Raw genomic sequence first — 24,321 nt, forward strand, 5'->3', positions numbered from 1 at the left:
AAGCCAGTTTTCAGTCTCTGAACCAAGCGGATTACTTTAACAATCTGAATCAAATATACATATTTAACATCTATACAGCACATATGGGCTATATAAATAAATAAATCATCAAAGTATTTTAATGGCATTGTGGTGCTGTGTGGTTAAAGCCTTCTTCCCATACTGCATCTCCTGAAGGGCAGGCTCTGGCTAAGGCACGCTCCAGGAAACTACTATTCAAACCGACTACCTTTAAACGGTTGAAAATTGATATTCAATGCTTCCCCCACCCCCCCATCATTACTCGGGGACAAAGAGCCCTGAAGAAGTGTCTGTTTATAGGGTAAAACTGTGTTCCGCCAGGCCTGTGTGCTCTTGTCTAGTTTCTGTTCGCTACTCATCAGCTCCGTGGCTAAACACATAAGTTGTTTCTCGTGGACGGTTTGGAACTTAGCCACTTCAGAGCTGTTAGCAGAAAAAACTGTACAGGGTGCAGGAAGGAGGCTCTGCTCTTGGGCTGAGATGTCAGAGGGAACTTGTTTTTACCTGCTGATGTTTGTAAGGGAAGGACTCTCTCAGGGAACTGGGTATAGTTTACACTTCGGGCTATGTAGGCTCAAAGATGGGGTCCCTGGTGCTTACTCATAGGGCCTCGGGTCACCCCTGCTAGCTGGGATCAATGATGCAGAATTTGATCTCTTCCCAGACTGCCCTCTGACTGGGGTACCGGTATCCCCCAAGCAGTGGCTGCAGGACTGGAAGCTTCTAGAAAGGGAGGGTGTGTTCCCCATGTTGAAGGTAAAATGTTCCCTCTGGTAAAATGCTGGAGATTAAGGGATGATGAGATGGATAGGACACAGAGGTTGGTTCCACTAATTTTTGTTTCCTGCCTGCTAATATAGGGAAAGGTTAGATGGCAATATACAGCATTAGATAACAGTCAATAGACCCATTTTCTGGCCTGGTTCTTCCGTGAAATTTTCCTATAGCTGTGGGCAAGTCACTTAACCTTTCTGGGGAGTTTCTTTCTCTTCAAATGAAGTGGTGGGACCAGTTGACCTCCAGGGTCTTCCCCCGGAGCCTGCAGTTCCACTCTCCAATTTCACTAGGGCTGATGTTGGCTCTAAAATGGCATTTCTGGAAATAGGAATAGTTTTCCAGAAGGCGGTGGAAGGGATTGTGGATGCCCAGATCTATCTAGGTCTGCATAAAGACAGGACATCTGACCAAACTCTGAAAGTTGCAACCAGCCCCCGCTGTGCAGCATTTGAAAATAGTTGCGCGGGTCGGCTCTTTTTCTTTCTCTCTTTATGCAGACACCAGGCTCAGCTTCTGCGGAGTTAATGGGCTTGCTTCCCTAACTGCCTGCTGCATCTTCCGCTTATGTATGGAGAAGGGATGGGTCTAGACATGGGAGTGATTTTCCTACCTAGTTGACTTTGTGGAAGTCATTTGCAGAGCTGAGAGAAGTGAGTAATTGGGATCCAGAAACTAATTCACTCAGAGAGGGTTTTGCTTTGATGGGAGACGGTTTTAATAAGCCTACTCCTGGGCTTCAGTGAAAATAGGTCTTTTGGGGGTATAAGATCCAGATGTTTAAATTAAGAGAGAGAAAGGGCAGAGTGGGGGGGGGGTGAGGGGTGTGGCAGGTATTTCAAAGTATCTAGCTTCAGAAAATATACCGTTTAAACACTGTGCTTATTAATGGATGTGAAATGGCTCCAGGGGTTTGGAGCAGGGCAGGCAGGAGAGCGGGCCTGGTGGGAGCTATGGAGATTTGCAGAGGGCATGCCCTGTCCAAATGCAGTCCTTGCCCCTCAGCTCTAAACCTGCACTATCCGATAAGGCAGCCACAAGCTACGTGTGGCAATTTAAATTCATATCAAGTAAAATTAAATAAAGCTAAACATTTAGTTTCTTAGTTGCACTAGCCACCTTTCACGTGCTCAAGAGTCACATGTGGCTAGTGGCTATCATACTGGACAGCTCAGATATGAAACATTTCCTTCATCAAAGAGAGTCCTTTAGTGCAGGGGTCCCCAACCCCCGGGCCGCGGAACGGTACCCAGCCTCAGCCTGTTAGAAACCGGGCCGCACAGCAGGAGGTGAGCGGCAGCAGACAAGCGAGGGAAGCCTCATCTGCAGCTCCCCATCACTCCCCATCGCTTGCATTACGGCCTGAACCATCCCCTGCCCACCCCCTACTCCCTTGCGTGGAAAAATTGTCTTCCACGAAACCGGTCCCTGGTGCCAAAAAGGTTGGGGACCGCTGCTTTAGTGGACAATGTTGCTCCGGAGCACCACAGCCACATGTCAACCCAGGGTTGCCACAGCTTCTAAATATTCAAGGGGAGTTGAAATCATATACTTTTCTATAAAATTACCCAGGAGTTAAGTGTTGGGAATGAATTCTAATTTTTTTAAACACTGGAAAGACCAAAAAATTAAAAAACAGAAAGAAACCTCACATTGGCAGCTTTCATTCAATCAATGGATAAAACAGAGCTGATAGCTGGGGTCCTCAAAAGAGAACGGGCTCTCTACAGCTTTTCTACAGTGAGTCCAAATATGGCCTTGGAGAAATAGAACCATTATTCCCTTCATCCCTCCTCCTCACCATCCCTTACTCGTGTGTGCCTTCAAAGATAGGAAGCGAAAGCTCAGGGAAAGGTAAAAACGATGCTCTGATTCTCCCCAGCTCTGTGTCTCTATGTCTTCCCCATGCTCTCCTCCCCTCCAGAAACCCAAGTGACAGGAGGGATCAATTTCCTAGGATCTTGGCTTTCAGGACCCAGTTCTGTAGAGTAATGGACTCTCGGCCAAGCCATCCAATATTCCACACCCTGGGTGGAAGTGGCAGCATCAGTCATAGGCAGGTTTGACTCGTCAAGGGCATTCAAGAGCTGATAAGGGGCAAGATACAAAAGGTGCTCACACACTGGTCACCAAAGCCACTGCTGGCAGCTGGGGCGTGGAGAAAGGGTAGTGTCTGACCATCGGCATAGGAGCGCCTTTTCAAATCAGCATAGAAGCTCTGTTTTGGGAGTGAACTGACCCCTGAATGCCTTTGGCAGCTCTGAGGCATTTCCTCACCAGCCACATGCTCCTGAGAGAAAACCCTCTGGAATCTTTTTTTTCAAAGATGCAAAGGTATTTTTCCATTTTGTTTTAGGTGGGACAAAGCAAACCAAAAGGCTGCCCCCAAACCTAGTTTGTCAGGCCAGAATCTCAGCCCAGAGACCTAGTGGCTGTAGTCTACGGCCCCTGGGGACAGCAAGACTGTGACCTGATTCCACCTAAGTGCTGCCCATAGGAGATGCTGACAGCGGGAGTCTTACTGATTCAAGACCCTCTGTTGGTGAAGAACGATTCAATGATCTTCACCATATCCTCTCAATTCAGGAATGAAGAGCAATACATTTTCAATTCAGAAACTAAACTAGCCTTTAGTGAACAGGAAAATGAAATAAAATGGAAACCACTAGAACCCCCCCAAATTCTAGTTACTTGGACTATAAAAGGGCTGCTTATTTAAATGGAAAAGATTATTTTACATTTCAAAGAAATGTTCACTTTTTCCTTGAGCTGATGTTCTCAAAACCAAGTTCGTCATTTTAAGAGCTTGACTATGATCCAGATCCCAGTCTGGGTGACCATGAAGGAGGGGTGTGCATTTATGGGAAACCCAGTTCCCTTCCTAGTACTTTGAGGGTCGAATGGAAGTTAACTATGTTTTCCACAAAGTACAATTTTAATCCTAATTGCCTCAACAAATCACAATTTGCAGCACAGTACCCAAAAAATTATATTCTGGAGATATTTTAAGACTTTCATTAAGCAATGACAGTTCTATATTCAAAGCTATGTCAGGATTAAACGCCCTGATTCGGAAGGCTGTTGAAACAAATAAAATGTTTGCATCTCCCAGAGAAACCCAGGTGAAACATTTTGTAAATAAATTAAAATGAATCTTGTCTCTGTTAGAAAACACCGATTTTCATTGTGGCTATAGTTTTGTTCATTCTTAAAAAGAAAAAGAAAAATGAAAAAAAATCACCACTTAGCTAAAGGGATAAAAAACCAAAGGTAATGTGAGAAATGTTTCAGTAAAATACGACATTGTTCAACCTCTAAAATAATTCTGGGACAACCACAATCTTAGTTCTGCTCAGGGCCACGTCAAAACAGAGAATCTAGAGACTGGGGTAGGGTGAGCTTCAAATTCAGTTCATTACAACCGGCCCTCTGCATCCACGGGAGCCGCACCCCGGATTGAACCAACAGCGGACTGATCCGCGGGGATCTGGGATCCGCAGGATACGGTACCAGAGGATGCAGAGAGCCGACCGGTAATTTCAACTCAATTTGGTTCCATGAACTTTAACTGACCACCTACTATATGCCAGGTTTCTGCAAGGCAGTGAACAGTATAGGAGTATTCTCTGACTTTGATTTTTATGAGCGTCCTGATGGGGCATCTGCTAGACATACGACTGAGGTATCTCCTTTAATCCCCCTAACTAGCCTAAGAAGTGGTATGAATGTTTCTCTTTTGCAAGGGGATGAACCCCAAACCATTCAATTTGGTGAAGCTGGTTTGGCACCTACTGCTAAGGGAGGACTGTAAACTCCAGCAGCTCAGCCTTTGCCTCCTGCCATGTCTGGGGCAGTCTCATGGAACGGGATGTGATGCTGGTTAAGCTGACGTCATAGGTTTAGATCTGAGCACCCTAGGCGGCAACTTTTCAAAAAAGAAAGTCTGTGGTTCCTGAATTATTCTGGGCATTTACTACAGTGAATAATCTCACTAATGCATATAATTGTTTCTCTAGGATGTACTTTTTAATTTTAATTTTTTTTGGTAGCAGAGCAGTTAAGTGCAGGGGATTTGATACTGGAAGAGTAATCCCCTTCTTGTACTTATCCGTGTCACCCTGAGCAAGTTATTCAACTTCTCTAAGCTTCAGTTTCCTCACTGGTAAAATGAGGAAATTACTAGGATCTACTTCGTAAGGGTGTAGAACGGGGTTATGTGAAATACTGCATTCTGATATCTTATCACAGGGCCTGGAAGATAGAAGATGCTAAAACATGCGGGCTATAACAATAATTATAATATTTATAATAACTATACTAATAATTGGTATGATATCATTGCATTATATATCAACACATTATTATTATTTGTTAATCAGAGCATCTGGTTCCATACCCAGAGGAAGGTCATTTGAAGTGGAGGACACGCCGCTACTTGCATTAAGCGCTGGGTTTTCTGAACTGGACCAACCATGTCTATAAATGTCCCAACGCCCAGTACCCAGCACCCTGCAGCTGGGACAACCACCCTGTACTAGGAGAGTGAGCACACCCTGATCTGGGTATCAGGACTGGTGTCAATTTCTTTTCACTGCCTTCTTATATCAAAAAAGGACTTTCTTTTATATTCACTTTCTGTATCTACAAGTAGGGCTCAGGGTCAGGCCATATCATACTTGCCCAGAGGTGGTTCAAGTAGAACTCTGCTACAAGTCTGGTTAATTCCCATCACTGCTTTAACTCGACTCTCTTTTCTCTAAACGTGGACTGAAAGGGAGCTCATTACCCAGGCTGATGCTGGGGTCTAGGGAGCAAGAAACAGGGTGGGAGGTATTTGTCTCTTGCTTCTCATCATGTGAATAAACCCAGTTACAATTGTTTTAGAATCAAAGGGAATTTGGAGGCGAGCTCAACTCCTGAGAAGAACTTCCCAGAAGATGAGACATGAGACATCATGTCTCATGGGCACCTGATGGCTTCTGAGGTACCCCTGTCCAGTCTGGGAGTCTTCGACTCCCCATCACTTAGCTCTGTCTGTGCTTGTCTATTCAACAGTTCTGGTAAAGCCCTCGCCTTTAGAGTTTGATCTGCCAGAGGACCTGCTCATTTAAAGCTTTACTGTCCCTGGTATCTGGCACTATGGTGACACACAGTGCATCCTTGCTTCTTGGCTGGATTAAAGCAGGGGCTGCGTGGGCTGGCAGGTCACTGAAATGGGGGAAGGTCGGTGAGAAAGTGGAGTCTACATACCCCATCTACGGAGGGTATGTGCTTTTCAGTCACAGCTCACTGTTGCAATGCAGAAATGCAGCTCAGGGTTGCCAATGTTTCTGATTCACCAAAGTCCAAAGCTGGAATTCTGGACTTTTACAAAAAATAGCATCAATTTGCAATCTGAAATGCTAATTTAAAATGGTAAAAAAACACTCCACGGGATTAAAAAATCCCTCATCTGTGGCCACAATGTAGTCTGTGATCTAGTTTGCAACCTTTGGTTTCGAGGGAGCTGAAAGCAGAATCTTTGTTTGATTCTGTCATGGACTAAAGTTTGCCCTCCCCCAACCTGCTAAATAATATAAAACATTTAATGATGAGGTTGGAAAGGACAAGTGTGCTTAGGATCCCCAGTCTTACCAGGGGATTTCTTCTAAACAGCCTAACTGCCTGCAGGTGCCCACTGTGGGCAAAGAACATGGGATCAGGGGTCCGGAGACCCAGGTCCTAGTCTTTTGTTACCGCTAACTTGCTGTCGCCCTTGTCTAGTCTCCTAGCCAGGGCTAGGACTAGGGTGAGGGAAGCGGGGTGCCCTGGGTACAAAATGTTAGGAGGCGGGACCCACTCTAGTCCCGACCCTGCTCTCAACCTCTCTGTGCCTTATCTCAACAATAAGAGGTCATCCTGGAGACAGCTAAGGTCCTTCCAGAACCAGCCTATGATGATGTCACTGAACTTCCAAAATTGGTAAGTGACATAAATGGGAGTGAGGCTTTCAAAACAGCACTCGTGGGTTATCTGCAGACCTGTCGCATCTATGTGAATTTTGGCCAGTACTAGTGATTTATCAAGGGCAGACCACTCACGGAAAGCGCTTTCAGGATGTGTTCCTGACATCTTTAGCCTGGCATTTTTGGCAGCATATCTACTGAACTTCTGATTTGCTACAAGTAGTCAGGAGACAATGTCTGAGAATCTCTTCTCTTCTCCTGCAATACTGTTGAAACAAAATTAAATAGTTTATTAACTAGGTTGTCTCATTTTTGTTTCATTTGTCCATACTCTTAATTTTTTTTTCCATTAAACATTTTTCCGACCCAAGATGGCATGTCGGGGAGAGGGGAGCCTGGTAAAACTGGGACATGCCTGGCTCTCCTCTACCTAGCTGGAGGGGGCTAGAAACCCAGGGCTCCGAGTCCCTCCACAAATGATTCCTGACCAGCCAGGGAAACGCAGTCTTGGCATACTCGACCGTGGTTTTAAACACGCCTTACTCAGAGAAAACCTAGTACGCGAACCGCCAAATCTACAGATCAAGCAGGAATGAATGGTCCATGATTTGTGTAACAGAAGGGCGTCTGACTCACAGAAAGCGAGGTCCCTCAGTTAAGAACCTTAAGCTCCATACAGCAAGTTGGGGCTGTATTTTAGGGAGGTCTGGAGAACGGAGCACTGTGGAGTACCAAAATCAATTGGTGATGTCCAGAAGTGAGAATAAGTCATCGTTGGGACTAGAATGTACGTCAGTGAAAAAGCAGGATGATTTTCTTTCCCCTGTGAGTCTGATTTACCTTCAACTTTGTGGGGAGCCATCCCTGGGTAAAGGGAACGACAATTTTACAAGCTGTGGGAGGCTCTGGCGTTCTCCTCGGCAGGACCGCGAATCACTGATAGCTTGCCTAGACCAGCTCTTGGGGCCAGCTCATACCGCCCTGCAGCACACGAGAGCTTTAGCAACACAGATCAGAAAGGCAGCTTGGTAGAAGGGTTAATTACACAGGCTCTGCGGCTTGCTAGTTAAGCAGTTACTTGGCTTCTCTGAAATGGGTATCTCTCTGTAAAAGGAGGGTGACACTAACAGTTTCATGGAGGAGTTGTGAGGATGCAAAGAGATAACGATGTAAAAGTACTGCTTTTGGTGTTGGGTACTAGTAACTGCACAACAAATGCCAGCTGTTATCACTTGCTTCGCCCGTACTATGCTTTCCTTCTCACTCCCTTTTCTGGTTACCTGAAAAGGGGAGGGTGGTGGCTCTCTTCCTTTGTCTACCATACTCTGTGCTGGACATCTGCCATTGGGCATGAGTCAAAAATGAGGTTGAGGTGGGCAGATTTCACAGTCTTTCCCAATGTTGCACAGTTCCTACTGCTAGGGGTTCCCCCCCAGACTCACCCCCTAGGTTCAGTGTAACCAACCTCAGACTGTATGGAAAGAGGTTTTATAGCATTTCCATCCACAGAAAGGATGGAATAACAGGGTGATCCCATGTGAAATATTTTCACTAGTAGTTTTTGTCCCTAAACTTAAGTTAATTTTGAGAGAGCTTTCCATGAGGTAATCAGGAGTCTTTCCTTATTTTGTACTTCATGCTGCCTAGTGTCGGAGAGAAAACACACCTGAAATACTATATTTTGTCTTCTTGACTTGCAGACTTTAAAAGCTTGAGATACTTATACACGACCTTTGTGCGGACAGAGTGTTTTGAATTCCCTCCCGCCCCCCGTCTCTGTCTCTCTCTCTGAAGAATTTATTAAGTTAATGTATGATGCCCTCACTTAGTTCCTATTTATTATTTCGTTGTCAAGTTTCTTTATGGTGTCTAAGTTGTGATTACAGAGAAGTATTATAAAATGTCAATGCGTAGATGAGATTTGGAAGGTCTGGGGGTAGGGCGGGGAGGTTCTTTAAATGGAGATGTCAGCTCCAGCCAATTTCAGAATGGCTCACCATGAAGACGGATGGTTCCAAAGCTGTGTGCCTCTGCTGGAAATTAAAAACCCATGGAATACCTGATTATGATTAATTTTCAGTGCTTAGCCATGTGAAGCCAAATGAGAGTGTCTTTAAAACAAAGCTATTGATCTAGCTTTGTTTGGAATTGAGAAGATAAACTAATCAGATCCTGGGGGCGCTTTATAATGATGGGCAAAGAGAACTTTTTTTTTCCATCCTGGGTTTTTAAGCTTCAAGTTTGAGAGACCTGGTGTATCTGGATAAAATATAAATATATATTTTGATAGCAAATATCAGAGTAGAGAGGGGCAATCCAATTCTGTCCTGGACAGGAGTCTGGTGGAGATGGCATGGTGGGGAGAAAGTTAGGGAAGTGGAGGGGACATCATTTAGAGATCCCCTCCTATGTCGTACATAGGGCATCTCCTCTTAAAGTTAAAGAAACAGACTCAGAGAGGTGGAATAGCTTGGCCAAAGTGCCACCACATTCGGGATTCCACACCCAGGCGTGTCTGACTGTACAGCCCTTCCCTCTCCCCACAGACAGCCTTCCTGGTGAGGCGAGATGACACCACTCCAAGTCGAGAGAACTAACATGTGGGCTGTCAGGTGGTCACAGCTGTTTTGTGGCAGCTGGTGACTTCCATTTCCTGGTCTCTTCCCAGGGAATTTTCTCATCCTTCTCAAGAAGAAGGTGATATGCTCCTAGCAGCCCTTTCTACAGAGGCTTTTTTTTTGCAGGCAGGGAAAATCGAGCCTACCCTTCTCAGCTCCAGCCTCTTGCTACGAGGAGTCCTGGGTTACTAAATTTGGGCTGGCATCCTCTCCCTAGCAGACACTCATTTGGTGCTGGTTCCGAGGTCAGAGTTTGGGTGAGGAGAGACCATCCATCTTAGGAATGACAACCTGACCTCTCTGGCTGTGGGTCCTGCCTTTTCTGTACCGGGAATTCTCGGTTTTCATCCGATTTCCAGCAGCTTGCAGCATCAGCATCCTCTCTGATTTCCCGTGATTCCTCTTGGAATCACCTTCCTCTCACACAACGTGAAGAGGACGTCTCCAACCCACTGCTACTGTCTGCGGGGCCAGGTGAAAAGGATGGTGGAAGGAGGACCTTCCCTTATGGACAAAGGGACATTTTAATGTACCTGTTCTTTCATCTGTTTGACATTTATTCATTCTTCTGGAAGTCAGAGATATGTAACCTGGTGACTACGTAATTTATTTATTTATTTAATTTTCAGGGGGATGCTCAACACATCCTATGCTTATCATTCTGGCTAGAACTGTAGCATCAGAATTATTTTTAGAAGCAAGCAGTTACAGAACTTGGAAAGGGGAAGTCACCCCCGAGATAAAGCAACCGTCCCCTTCATTTTTCAAATGAGAAGCTGAGGGTCCAAGCACAGAAGGGACTTGCCCAAGGTCACACAGCTAACTGAGGGGCTGAGTCGGGACTGAACCGCACATCTCCCGAAGCAAGTTCTGCTAGGCTGTATTGCCTTCCTCTCCAGGTTTCCCCAAATCAGGGACAGCTGGAAGTGTAGTTGGGGCATGGGGGAGAACAATCAAAATGTTTTCTTACACAATTCAATTTTAGTTTGAATGACCCCAGGATGCCTCCTAGCCGACTTTCCCCCTGGAAATCAGGTGTCCTTAGCTGGACCCATCTGAAAATCCAGAACACAGAAGGGCAGCTACACATTTTTCCTAGACAAGGTGTGCAGGGTGGTCTTCTGGGGAGGGGTCCATCTCCTCTCATCTTCCCCCCAGACCTTGTCACTTTAAGGTTACTGCTTAAAGTTTGGATTTAATCCTGAGATGTGATCCCAAGTGCAACAGCAATGACTGGACTTTACCAGGCTGTTTGGCATTCCCCCTGGTCCTGTGCTAAAGTCCCTTTCTGATTCTGGGTAATTCCAGCCGACCCCCTGGTGCTACCCCTTTCTCATCTCCCAGACCTGTAACCTGCCTCTCCGTAAGTAAGCCCACACTCAGACGCTCCCTGATTGCTCTGGCAGGCGCTGGGGGTCTACTCCAGCCCATCTGTTTCACCCAGCAATAAATACCGTGGGAGCATCAGGGGAGAAAGGACTCAATTGAGACTTAATTAGCAGTAACCCCAGTTTGCGGGAGGAGAGAAATCCCACTTTGCTGCCTGCAAACACTTTGGCCAAGGTGAGCCGGAGGGATCTCCCGGTTCCCAATTTTAATAGCACTGCAGCAGAAGACACAGAAATGCATCCACACGGACCCCCCCCAGGCACACACACTCCCCCTCTCTCCTCCTCACCCGGACACACACACGCACGCACACGCACACAAGGCAGCGATCGCAAAATCAACTCACAGGATCTCTAAATCGCGCAGCGCTCGGAAGGCCCCATCTTCAATGCAGCTGATGCGGTTGTTGTCTAGTTGCCTGTGGAAAAGCAAGGGAAGAGCATGAAGGCTGAGTGGGGGCCGCGTTGAGGAGCTGGGCCGTCTGGGCCGGGTGTCCCTGGTCCCCCGAGCGCCTGCCCCTCCACCCTCGCCGGCTCTGCTCGTCCCCGCCAGGAGCTCATGCAGAGCCAGCCTGTCTGCCACGCTGCTGTCTCTCCTCTCTGACTGTCTGAGGGAACTACACAGACGAGCGCACCAAAGGCTGTCAGGTCTCAGTAAATATTAATTGCGCATTTTTTTTTTTTTTAGGCAGAAGGGAGTAATTTCATTACATTAGGGCATCCAATCCATTACGAGCTCTTACCGTCATGTCACTGAAACAATTTCATTAAGCTAAAGGCCTGTAAATCATTGGAGGTCACTGCTCTGCCCTCCGTGACCTCCCAGAATGCTTTTTTTTCCCCCTCTCTCCCTCTCCCTGTCTCCCTTTTACTGGAAGTTGCGGTCTTCTGCTCTGACACAGTGCTAAATCTCAAGGCTTTATCTGCCCAAGAGCAGCGAGGGTGCATGGGGAATATACCAATTCCAAATTAGACTCAACTAATCTAATTTTATAGTCTTTTTATTATTCTAAGCACCAAATGTCTGTGGTGGTTTGATGCCTCCGTGCTTTGTTATGGGGCCCATCTGGTAGGTCATTCTATTGAAGTATTTTCTGACTAAATACAGATTCCCTCAAACTGCACCAAGCATCATCAACATTAAAGAAATTCATTGATGGAAGCATTCCGGATGGGGGAAAAAAAGACTATCATTATTGCCTTAAAGATATACCACTTAAATTTAAATTGGGGAGAATTAAATGCACCTATTTCAGGACTTTTTTTTTCTTATGTCCCTTTCGATCTTATGAGCACGGAAATCATGTCTTTTAAAAAGATGCCTTGACTAATATACATTCCAGCTGGGGACTGAGGTTATTCTAGTTGAAGGATAACAAATAGATCCCACTATCTCAAATGCCTGATGTGTAAGTCAGAAGATTTACCATGACCACACTCCAACTTAAATATCATCTATTTTATATATATATATATATATATATATATATATATATAATATAAAAAAAAAGATGTTATACAGAAAATGGTTATTATCACCAGGCTGTCTTATATTTTGTGTGCGGAACACACACAAAATATAATTTATGCTGGGGGCCAGGAGAAAAGTGTGACTGGAAAAGAATATTGTAAAGCGATCATACTCCGATAAAAAAAAAGAAAAAAAAAAAAAAAAGAAAGAAAGAAGTGTGACTGTGTTGAAAAACTCCCTCCTAGACTCCTTTTTCTTTCTTTTGTCTCAGACAAAATCAGCCCCTCTCAGGTGGAGGGTTCTCCTGATGCTGGAATTTTCACTTGAAACTTGTGCTAATCTATTCCAAGACAACTCGCTGCAGAAGATATGTCAAAGCTGCCTTTGGTAGCCCTCTTGGAGCATTTTATATTCTGCTGAAGGAAGGTGGAATTACAATTAAAATCCTATTTTCACTGAAAAAAATATATAGATGCAGGATTGCGTAAATACGCAGGAATGAAACACGTAGGATCAGAGTGATGGAGTGCATCACAGCAGACGGGCTCTGCCGCGGTCTCATGCGGAACGGAATCATCTCAAAAGACGCTCCCGATACAACACACTAGGTGTTCAGGATTACAGAATAGGCAGGAAATGGGTATCTCAAGAAGCAGAAGCACTCCGTAGGTTGACAAATTCTACATCTAGTGTTCAAAGTCCTTGCTGACGCCAACTCACAGGGGATCTCAGAGTAGTTCCTGCTACCCTGAATTCAGTACCCTAAATTCAGTTTAGAGTAGCCTTTCTGTAGAGCTCCTGTAAGCGTTGGGGCCGCTGATTCCCCACAAAGGTTTTGTTAAGGCAGCCTGCTACCACTGCCCAACTTCTAGATTTATCATCGTTTAAGTGCCAATGAATCAACAACCCTTGCTCCACGCCAAGGCCACCGAACCTTACCAAGCAGAAATGCAGTGGAGCTGGCTTTTGGCGCCAAGAAATTGTTCATTGAACATGATGAATTCGGCAAAAACGGTACCATCCACCTAAGTAGAAAAGTACCTAAATCATCCAATTGGGATGTCTGGGGTAGTGCGTAGAGATGGCAGTCTGTGGTGCACCTGCTTTTGTGCAGACATTTTAGAGAGGTCCTGGCTATTAGAATATTATTTATTTGACAGATTTGTGAAGCGTTTTCTATTCCTTTTCTTTATGAGTGTACCAGAAACCAAACAGGATACTCTAAATTCACACTTTTACATGAAAAGTATGTAACTTGCAGGGGAGAAGAAACTCACAGAAAGAAGAGAAAAAATCAAGTGGTAGAAAGAAATTAAAAAGGGTAGGGGGGGGAAGGAGATGTGCAAAAGATTTTTAAAAATCCACTAGTCAGTCTCCCATCAGGGTCCTGCGACTCAGGATACAGAGCAGTGGGGACAGAGTCTCTGAAAGGACTCTGCTCATTTTAAGGCTAAGAGCAGAGATCTCTAGTACGTTATCAATTACGTGATGTTTAAATAGTTTCAGGGGGTGGCACAAGTCGACACCTAGTTCTTCATGAATAATGGGGAAAACCAAGCTTTAATATAAGCATCTCTGTGGGTATATTTTATAGAGTATTTTGGAACACATGAAATGTATCAAAGTTTAAAACATTTATGCTGAAGTGTGCTTTTCTAGAAGACATTTATTATAACCAAGATTGTCTCCTTTCATTCGAGCCACAGATAAACAGTATCCCCGCCTTGGTGGTCAGAGTCCTTCCCAAGACGCATCATTCATTACAGAAGTCTATAGGGGTAAAGGCCTGCGAGGGTCCTGTCCGGAGACGAAAACCCGAGTTACTTCACTTCCCAGCTATTACATCTCCATGGCACTGAGCATCAGAGTGTTCGTGAAATGCTCATTAATTGTCTGCAATCAATTCTGATACTTCCTGCAAATAATCTAGGTCCCTAAAACAAAGTAAAAACACACGTGGGTCCGACAAGTTTTCGTTTTCTTTCAAAATTACATCTCAGACACACACAAGTTAGTCCTGAAGCACAGGAGAGGGGAGGTGAAATCAAAGCAAACCCAGCATCTTTCTGTGGGTGTTGGGAGAGAAGTGAAATAGACACATAGAGAACATTCCAGAGCTAAGGCCAAAGCATTTGTCTTAGCAGTTTGCTTCTGGGGGTGGATGGAGGCTGCCGACGTATGCTCTAAGCTCTCAAGTCAAAGGTCGATACTGTGCCTTTGAAAAGACTCATGCAAAGATCCGCTTAAAAACAAATCAAAAAAGCCCACTGCCCGCTCCACACACCGTTACTCAGGAGGCAGGTGCAAAAGGAACTTCGGAAACGGGAGCACTCAGAACTCAGCCATCTGAAAGTGCCTGGTAGCCCTCTTTCTATTTTTCCTTGGCAGTAAGAAGTGTGTTTTGTACTGCTACTGAATCTTTTCTTCTTGCCCCACGAAATAACCTACCCCCATGCCTTGCCTAGCGCCAGGGACTTCACAGCTGGTCACGTATGGCTGCAGAATGAGTCCTTCTAGAGCAAGTGTGACAGGGCTGGGCTCAAAATGTATGGAAGAAAGCTCTAAGCCACGAGCAACACTGTCCTGGCTGTGGCCCTATGGCCCCGGCACTAACAATAATGATGGAGCATTCCCTTCACGAGCACATGGGGGGCCGCCTTTCTGCCACACAGATCTCTGCGAGCCAGCATTTGGGAAGGTCGCTTGGAAGAAAGGGAGATTTCCATGGGCGCAGAGTGAAGGTGGGGAGCAGGAAGGCAGTGGATGGAGGAAAGGTTGGCTGTTTATTTTTTGGAGGCGACTTTTATTGTCCTCTTACTTTATACAGAATACTCAATGTGATTTACACTCTCCTGCCTGTGAATAAGGCGAGAAGCCCCCAAACGTTCATGATATTAAATTAACTGCTCTAATTTCCCTGGGCAGCTCAGATTTCGGCAAACAATGTGAGTGCTAAAAGGATACCAGAGTCCATTTAGAAAGGAATCCTCCAACAAGAACTAAATGCAGACTCCCCGAGAGGAGCTTTCTGACTACTGTATTTTCATACTCTGAGAATATAAACAAGTCAGAAAGGAAAGTCAGCGTGAGTGAGGACTTAAAATAATCTCCGCAAACAGCGGACAGGGAGATAGTGCTTTTGTAAGAATTCCCATTTGTAAGCATAATATTATCACAATTCATCTCTTTCCATCACAATTTCAAATTTCATCATTGAAGCAGGATAGAAATATTTTTGCAGTTCAAAAATGAAAAGAAGCACATCTAAATCCTTAAAAAGGGGTTTAAAAAAAAACTGATTACAGTATCAAGAGGCATCTGTCTATCTCCCAACCACCACCACACAACAAGAGAAGAAAGAAAATTTCATGATTTCAGTGATGCATTTGAGACTCCGTGAGGAATACCTCGAAAAGAGAAAGCTCCAGAAATAGGCTTTAGAGAGCTGGAAGAAAAGAAGAATTCCCAACTAGCTATCTAGATGCAAGGTCTACATACCAGGGTACACCTACCCAGATGCTCACTTCTCATTCTGATGTTCTGTGGGTCCCAAGCATCTCAGCCCATGGATCGGTAAACTTAGCCTCAGGGCACTGTCACTCTGGGCCCAAAATTCAGCTGCAGTGTTTTGCTATAGGACTGCAGCGACTCTAGCTGCAGTCCTCCTAATGCTAAATGGGGGAAGTAGCTAAAGCTCAGCACACTTTGGAGTTAAGCAGTTTGCTAATTTCTGAGCAAAACGATCTACACGAAATGCGCAAAATAAGTGGAAGGGCTTCTGCATGAAATTCACAAGGGAAGCCTTACTAGAAATTCAAAGCAAGTCTACGGTCTCGGAATCCAACAATTAATGAACCTATAAGAGCAACTGAGTATTATTAGATGTTCACACTGATTAGGTACCGGGGTATAGAATGAAGTGTGAGAAATCCTTTGAAAATATTTGGATGGTTACCACCTGTGGTTTTATATCTCAGTTATCTTAAAAGGTATAAGAGAATTCTAAAAACTAAACTAATTTGAATTTGTTTTTGATGAAATAGATATGTTCCAACATAAACATATTCGAAGTGTATTTCTTTTTCTGCACCGAGGAGAAATAGAATGTTGCAACTATGAAAGAAACAAAAAAACAAAAACCTGGGAAAAAAAGAACCTGCTTTCTTAAAACAAGCCAGAAGACAAAACATGAAGTAGCCTTGACCTGCTATTCCGTTTCTTCCTGTTAGCCAACTGTCCTTTAAGGAGAAAACAAGAAATCTAGTAGTGTTTCTGAAGGTTGCTTTATATGACAGTTTAACATTCTAAAAAAATCATTATTGAAGAACAAATTATAGAAGCATTTGTCTTCTGCTGGCTGGGGTCTTCAAAAGAAACAAAGTAAAGCTCAAGGCTATTTTAACTGGCAAAAGGAAAAAAAATCATGTTCAAAAGAAATGCACACACTTCATATAATTGAGTACTGGTCACACTTTGTAGGCAAATCAAACACTTGATCCAAGCCACAGTCTGCTAATGAATTGTCACTATCTCTCATCATTAAGGAGCTACTGTAATTCCACATTAAAACATCTCAAATGAGCAAAAAGAGGTGAATCTATTATTTTGCACATTTTGTACACTTGCCCACCAGACCTAAGAACAACTGCATATAGATATGTTTACTGATCCATGAATTATTTATGTATCCACAAAGATTCTTGTCTATAGAACTGACAACTTTATGCCTATTTCTCCTACATAATAATTACATGTACTATCTCCCTATTATATGCATGTAAATGAAAACACATATTATAAGATAGGTAAAGATTCTTGTCTATAGAACTGACAACTTTATGCCTATTTTTCCTACATAATAATTACATGTACTACCTCCCTATTATACGCATGTAAATGAAAACACATATTATAAGATAGATAAAGAAAGTGATATTGATCTCTGAAATTTAACATGCCTGCATCAGTTATACTTACAGAGATATTTAGATAATTAAGTGATTGTTAGCATTCCCAAACTTCAACCAACCAAATCTGCTTTGCAAAGGACAGAGTCCTAGGTTAACTAAGGTCTCTGATCAGAACATCCTGCCTAGAACTTAGTTAAAAATTGAAGCATGGATCTGTTTTACCAAGCATCGTTATGCATACTTTGCCACATGGCCAGCATAATACCTTTTATACAGTATATATCATACTGCTGTTTGACATATGCAACTTCTCAGCAGGAGAATAACTGCATCCACTCCAGTAGATGCTCCTGAAAGCCAGCTCTGCAATAATGCAAACACAGATGATGGATTAGCACCAAAGCGGCACGCCAGACTTTGGAGAATAAAGGCGTGTTTTACACATCACTGGGAAATATCAATAACTCCACTTCTGTGTTTATATAGTTTCCGGTTTGTCGGGGATTTGGCAAATGAATTTGTGCAGAAAAATGTGTGTGTGGGGGGGTGTTAGAAATCCCTGCAAATTAATTCAGCAGGAAGGACAGTTGTTGGGAAGAAGCTGAGCTCTCATTTATTCTGGACAAGTTTCAGAAACAAATTTCTGGCTTTTCTAGATAAAACAACAACAACAAAAACCAAGCAAACAAAAAGCAAATCAAACGAAGATACCCCATATTCACAATGAGAGAATTTCTTTTCTCAGCAACTTTTAGACCAAGGGACCGAGGAAGTTTGGTTATTGTCTGCAAAATGTGCTCTCATGTTTTGAGGCATGCCTCAAATCCAGCCTTTCTTGTGTCAACCTGATATGAGGACCAAAGGACTTTATAGCTAGGATGTCCAACTTGCCAAGGTTGGCCCAGAACTTCCCCTGTTTTAGCACTGAAACTTCTGAGACCAATCCTGGGAAACTCTTCAGTCCCAGGTAAACCTGATGGTTTTGCACCTTAGTGTATAACTCTGTTGGAAACATTTATTCTCAGCACATCATCCCTTCACCAATGTCGCTAAACCTTAAAATGTCTGTTGATTCACAAACTTGGCTTTCAGTTATATCATCTCTAAAAAGCTCCTCACTGCAGCTACTGTAAAATGGGCTGTTGCTTTACAAACACACCTGCAACTGGACTGGTGGGGGCCTTCAAAGAGGCTGAAATGTTCTAATGTGATTCTTAACCTTCCTCATTAGGAATTAAAATTTCTTTGTAAGAGGCATCCTTGCTGATGTCATGAATACTCAGAGGCCAAACAAATAAAAGGCTGTCTCCATAGCGATGGGGGGTCGGTTTGTGGTTTCCCTAGTTACACTCTTGAGTGATAACCATCTGGGGTTCCTCCCTGGCAGAGGGGAGAGGGAGTGAGAAACTGGAAAGACGAAATGTGCTTTTGTTAACAAGCCTGAAATTTATCTCCCATATCTCTGTGTTTTACTTCTTTTTAAATCAACCAGCACAAACTGTAGTGAGTTTCAACATGTTTTCACCCTCATGGGCATTTTGGAAATTTTTCCTTTGGACTCTAGGGGTAAATGATTCCAGCTGTGAGAATATGACCCATAAGCACAGCCGGAGAAGAGTATTTTTTCTGATACTGAAGTGGCTGCAGGCATCGGAGCCCAGGTGGGACAGTGGTTTTCATTCAAATATGGGATGGTAAGCAGCACTACTCTGGTCTGAAGTCAAGGGTCTCTCCCAAACAGTAAGCCTGCATCACAGGAGGGCAGGGACAGCCTCCTAAGACCTTGAAAGATCTTTGTTTTCCTTTAAAAAAAACCCCATGGATCTCTCATGTAGAAATTTAAGACTTCCTTGAATTTAGCCACATTTCCAACTCTCAACATTTGCTACCCATTTTTTATAAAATGGAAGACGAGGGCTCCTGTAATTTCTGGCCATGTGATTGATGTGATTCACATCTGCCCCAGTGGGCCTGGAGGGCAGAACATGGGGTCAAAGAAGATTATTCTGGAGTCTTAAGGTTCTGGACTTGCTTGGGACTTGCCACTCCTTTCTTCTGTCCTATTTCTTTCTTTTGGAATGGGACCATCTGGCCTATACCTGTCCCACCATTGTGTTTTGGAAGCACACATATATTTGACTTCACAGGTTTACAGCTTTTGTCTCAGAATGAATCATAGCTCGAGTCCCACCCATATCTGATTTAGGTGATATTTAGATGAGACTTTGGACTTGAGACTTTTAAGTTGAGGTTGGACCGAGTGTGGGTCTATTGGGATGGAATGAACGTATTTAGCATGTGAGAAGGACATGAATTTGGAGGGGATCAGGGGCAGAATACTATAGACTGAATGTCTGTGTCTTCCCCAAATTCATATGTTGAAGCCTATCCCCCTAAGTGAGTAGGTCATGAAGGCAGAGCCCTCATGGATGGGATTAATGTCCTTATAAAAGAGGTCCTATAAAAAGGGCTCCCAGGCTTCCCTGGTGGCGCAGTGGTTGAGAGTCCACCTGCCAATGCAGGGGACACGGGTTCGAGCCCTGGTCCGGGAAGATCCCACATGCCGCGAAGTGACTAGGCCCGTGAGCCACAATTGCTGAGTCTGTGCGTCTGGAGCCTGTGCTCCGCAACAAGAGAGGCTGCGATAGCGAGAGGCCCGCGCACCGCGATGAAGAGTGGCCCCCGCTCGCCGCAACTAGAGAAAGCCCTCGCACAGAAACAAAGACCCAACACAGCCATAAATAAATAAATAAAAATAAATAAATAAATAAATAAATAAAGCAAATAATTAAAAAAAAAAAAAGGGCTCCCTTGCCCCTTCCATCATAGCAAAAAGACAGCTGTTTAGGAGGCAGGCCCTCAGCACACAGAATCTGCCGGCACCTTGATCTTGGATGTCCCAGCCTCCAGAACGGTGAGAAACACACTTCTGCTGTTGGTAAGCCACCCAGTTTCCGGGATTTTGCTACAGCAGCCTGAACAGACTATGCACCATCCATGCCCCCAAGCCTCAGTTTCTTTGTCTGTAAAATGGAGATAATAACATTTAGCCCGAAAGGAAGTTTTGAGTATGCAAGTTATGAAATGTATGCACTCTGAAAATGTATTTGTGGCCTTGCTTAATTTTCTTTGCTTTGAAATAAATAATATTAAATATAAGAATGCGTCTTACATAATCTCAAAGGGCTCTTTCAGCTCTCAAGTTATGGGGCCTGAGATCAATTTCTTATGAGATTTTTTAAGAGAAAGTTCCTGCTCATCTTACTCAGATCCTGCTGTGATTTGAGACTATCCTTTTATCCCTTCTTCCTCCATCCCAGACCAGAGAATCTATTACTGAGATATTCAATATATTCTTTCTGGACTGAGGGCAGCAGTTCAGACTCACGTGCTTTTTGCACTTCTCCAGCTGATATGAGATTGAAAGACAAGAAGCCATCAAACCCCTGTACGGAAGACAATACAAATTTTTCTCTTACCAGGACAATGATGTCAAAACAGGCCCATATTGACAACTCCCGTAGGCGTGACCCACTAAGAAGGGTAATTACAAAATTTAACCCCATTTCTTCGTGGCCATTTGCAATTAATAACCACTCAAGTAATGTATTGAGCACCTAAACTAATCAAATGCCACACCGTCATCTATGGTGTATGATTTCTTCATCTTAACATTCCTTAACCTGTACACAAACCTTGAACGACTCCCTGCGGCCTTACGCCGTAACTGTTACAACAACACAACCACAACAATCACCGCACGTGGTACCTACTCACATTTAGTAGGCATTAAGTATTGAGCTGAGTATCTTCAATATCTTCTCTCAGTTGGGTCTCACAATAACACCACCCCTATTTTACAGAAAAGGCAAGTGAGGCATCAAGAGTTTCATCTCTAAGCTCGGCTTTGGACCCAGATCTGTCTACACCCATAATGACTGCAGGTGATGCTGCTTCTCTGTAAATGGCCCAGACTCCTTAGCATGGCATTGTCCACCCTCGCTATGCGCCATGGGAGAGTACCACGTACTCACTTTTGCTGGTCCTTTCCCCCTCCTCCGTTTGGGGAATCCCTTCCCCTCCATCAAGGCCCTCCTCAGAGGCCATATCCTCTATGAAACCTTCCTCTGCAAACTCAGGCAAAATGAACCACTCTCTCCAAAACCTCCTGACCCTTTGGCCATCCTTCCATTAAAGCACTTACTTCACAGCAGTAGGACTAGCTGTAAACACAGGAGGAAACCAAGGTTCAGAGAGGTTATGTAGCATCTTCAAGGCAACTCAGCTAATAGATCGGAGAGTCAGGTTCACACCTGTATTCCTGATCCGGGAAACTTAGGTCTCACCCTCCATGCTATCCCACCTCTCCCTGACTTTCAAAGTGCAAGGATGGGGAGCCTATAAAGTGACTGTGTGGACTTAACTCATTCATATTCAGATAGAAAGAGGCTGGTGAGAAAAGTCAAGGTTTGGTCTTGGCATATGTCATGGGGACCCAGTTGCTGTCATTGGCCTGCAAGCATTCTGACCCAGAAGATGGGAGGTGAGGGCAGTGCAGTCAATAGGGTCCCTTCACCTCCCCTGTGTGTCTCTGAATTAGATTCCCTGGGAGCCCTAGGCCACTTGACTTTTAGGATCATTGGAGAAACCAGGCTGATTTTAGCTCCAGTTTCTGGGGATAATGGGAAGGGATCTACACCCTAAGGAGATGCTACAATTCCAGGTCACCTATTGGGACTGATGGGCAGTCTCCTGACCAGGCTGGGACAGCTTAGTGCTTCTTGAGCAGGGGTGAGGCACATCCAGGGAAATGGCTCTCTCTGCTCCAGGCAAGTGGCAAATTGCACAGATTTTAATCAGTCTTTCCTGGGCCTGGCCTTCCCTAGTGTCACATAGGCTTGTCCTCTAAAGGTGTACAAGCCACGGGTCCTGAACAACTGGGTAGCCCTCACCAGGTCATGTACTCAGATGTACGGGGTCAGTGGCCATTAGCAAGGTGTCACTCAAAGGTATCTTTGTGACAGCAGAAGCCAATTAAAATGTGTCTTGTAAGCTCAGTGTAAGGGGATATCAAGGTCTTCCTGTAATTAACTGCTGAAAAAAGGGGCATCAAAACTCAGCAACATGGGCAGTGCTGATAACTATATTCAATTCACCTAATGCACAGAACTGAAATACTCTAGGAAAAGGCCAGCTTTTTTCTTCGCTATGACTTGTAATGAATAATGGATGTCTGGACTCATTGGCAACAGGAGAGCAGGGGCAGGATCTGTCTTGCTCACGACTGCACCTGCCTCACAGGAAGTACTTGGTGTAAAACCCTAGGGGGTCACAGTGAGATACTGCTTTATACCCACTAGGATGGCTATGCTCAAAAAGATGGAGAGCAACTGCTGGCAAGGACATGGAGAAATTGGGACCCTCCTACATGGCTGGAGGGAATGTAAAATGGTGCAGCCACTCTGAATGACAGTTTGATGGTTTCTCAAAAAGTTAAACACAGAATTACCCAATGACCCAGCAATTCTACTCCCTAAGGATATACTTAAAAGAACTGAAAACAGGCGTTCGAACAAAAACTTGTACACAAATGTTCACAGCACTATTCACAATAGCCAAAGGCAGAAACAACCCAAATGTCAGCCAATGAATGAACGGATAAACAAAAAGTGGTATATCCATACAATGGAGTATTATTCAGTCATAAAAAAGGAACAAAATCCTGATACATGCTACAACATGGATGAACCTTGAAAACATTATGCTAAGTAAAAGGGCCAGACAAGAAAGGGCACATATTGTATGATTCCATTTATGTGAAATATCCAGAACAGGTAATCTATAGAAACAGAAAACACATTAACAGTTGTTGGGGACTGGGGGTGAGGGGGAGAAGGGGGAGTGGCTGCTTAACGGGTATAGGGTTTCCTTTTGGGGGGATGAAAATGTTTTAGATCAGAAGGATGGTTGAACAACACTGTGAATGTACTAAATGCCACTGAGTTGCATACTTAAAAACGGTGAGTTCTATGTTATGTGAATTTTACCTTAAAAAAATTTAAAAAGAGGAACTTTATGAGAGCATCACATTGTGAGAGTAATTTTCCTGTGACAACATCACAGAGAAAGGCAGGGAAACCTAGGGCAGATCTTATACTAGGCACAATCAGGCAATAAACCCAGTTTGGTCTGGTGTGGAAAAAAATGTCTCGGCATTTGAAGAGCAATGAGAATGATGGAGAGAAACAAGGGGGATGGGGGAATTATTTACAGCAAATTTTAAAACTCTTTCTCCTAGCTGGCTTTGGGGGCACTACCAGTCACTTTACACTTTGGAAAAAATAAAATTGGTTGAAGCAAAAGAATGAGGATGGTAAACTTGATGGAAGGGGGCAAAAGCACCTGCTCGATTCCTAAGGCAAATATAAAATGTTGGGGGATTAGCCACTATTTTGTATTTTCCACACCACTGCTCCCTCCTCTCCATTGGTACCCAGCACAGATAACTCAGTAGATCGTGTTTGCATTTCAGCAGCTGAGTTCCTCATTTTCTTTTTGCCTGTCCTCAGATTGGTTCTTTGGCTTCCCTCTCTGAGAAGGCAGGAAAGGAGGCCTTGGCTTACCCTCACGGCAGCAAGAGAAGCATCTCTGACCAGAAATCCTTCCCTGCCCTGGCCTCCGGTATGGGTGGGCTATGGGAGCCCCCAGGCAAGGTTTCAGGGGAGGAGATGAGGATGGAGGCCAGGTGAAAATGGTGAATCATTTCCCTGACTGCTTGGCTCCAAATTCCCACAGGACTCTGGGGCAGCCACAATGGTCTCACTGAGCTGAATAAATCCAAAAAAGTTGGATCAGAAAGAAGAGGCCAGGGCTTCCCTGGTGGCGCAGTGGTTAAGAATCCACCTGCCAATGCAGGGGACACAGGTTCGAGCCCTGGTCTGGGAAGATCCCACATGCCGCAGAGCAACTAAGCCCACGAGCCACAACTACTGAGCCTGCGCTCTAGAGCCCGCGAGCCACAACTACTGAGACCACGAGCCACAACTACTGAAGTCCGCACGCCTATAATCCGTGCTCCGCAACAAGAGAAGCCACCACAATGAGAAGCCCTCGCACTGCAATGAAGAGTGGTGGGCCCCGCTCGCCGCAACCAGAGAAAGCCCGCACGCAGCAACAAAGACCCAACACAGCCAA

The 24,321-nt window shown here is 44.4% G+C and overlaps 1 protein-coding gene across 3 annotated transcripts in view; it reads right to left on the reverse strand.

Moving 5' to 3' along the window:
- The window catches only part of SLIT3 (slit guidance ligand 3), a 625,193-nt gene that overhangs the window by 167,131 nt on the left and 433,741 nt on the right, over nucleotides 1-24,321 (reverse strand). For all 3 annotated transcript variants that reach the window (XM_007171383.2, XM_007171384.2, XM_057541374.1), the window contains exon 6: nucleotides 11,094-11,165. In XM_007171383.2, coding sequence (XP_007171445.2) covers nucleotides 11,094-11,165 — 72 coding nt within the window. The remainder of the gene's footprint in view (nucleotides 1-11,093; nucleotides 11,166-24,321) is intronic.

The sequence above is a fragment of the Balaenoptera acutorostrata genome, chromosome 2, assembly GCF_949987535.1.
Source record: "Balaenoptera acutorostrata chromosome 2, mBalAcu1.1, whole genome shotgun sequence".
NCBI lineage: Eukaryota > Metazoa > Chordata > Mammalia > Artiodactyla > Balaenopteridae > Balaenoptera > Balaenoptera acutorostrata.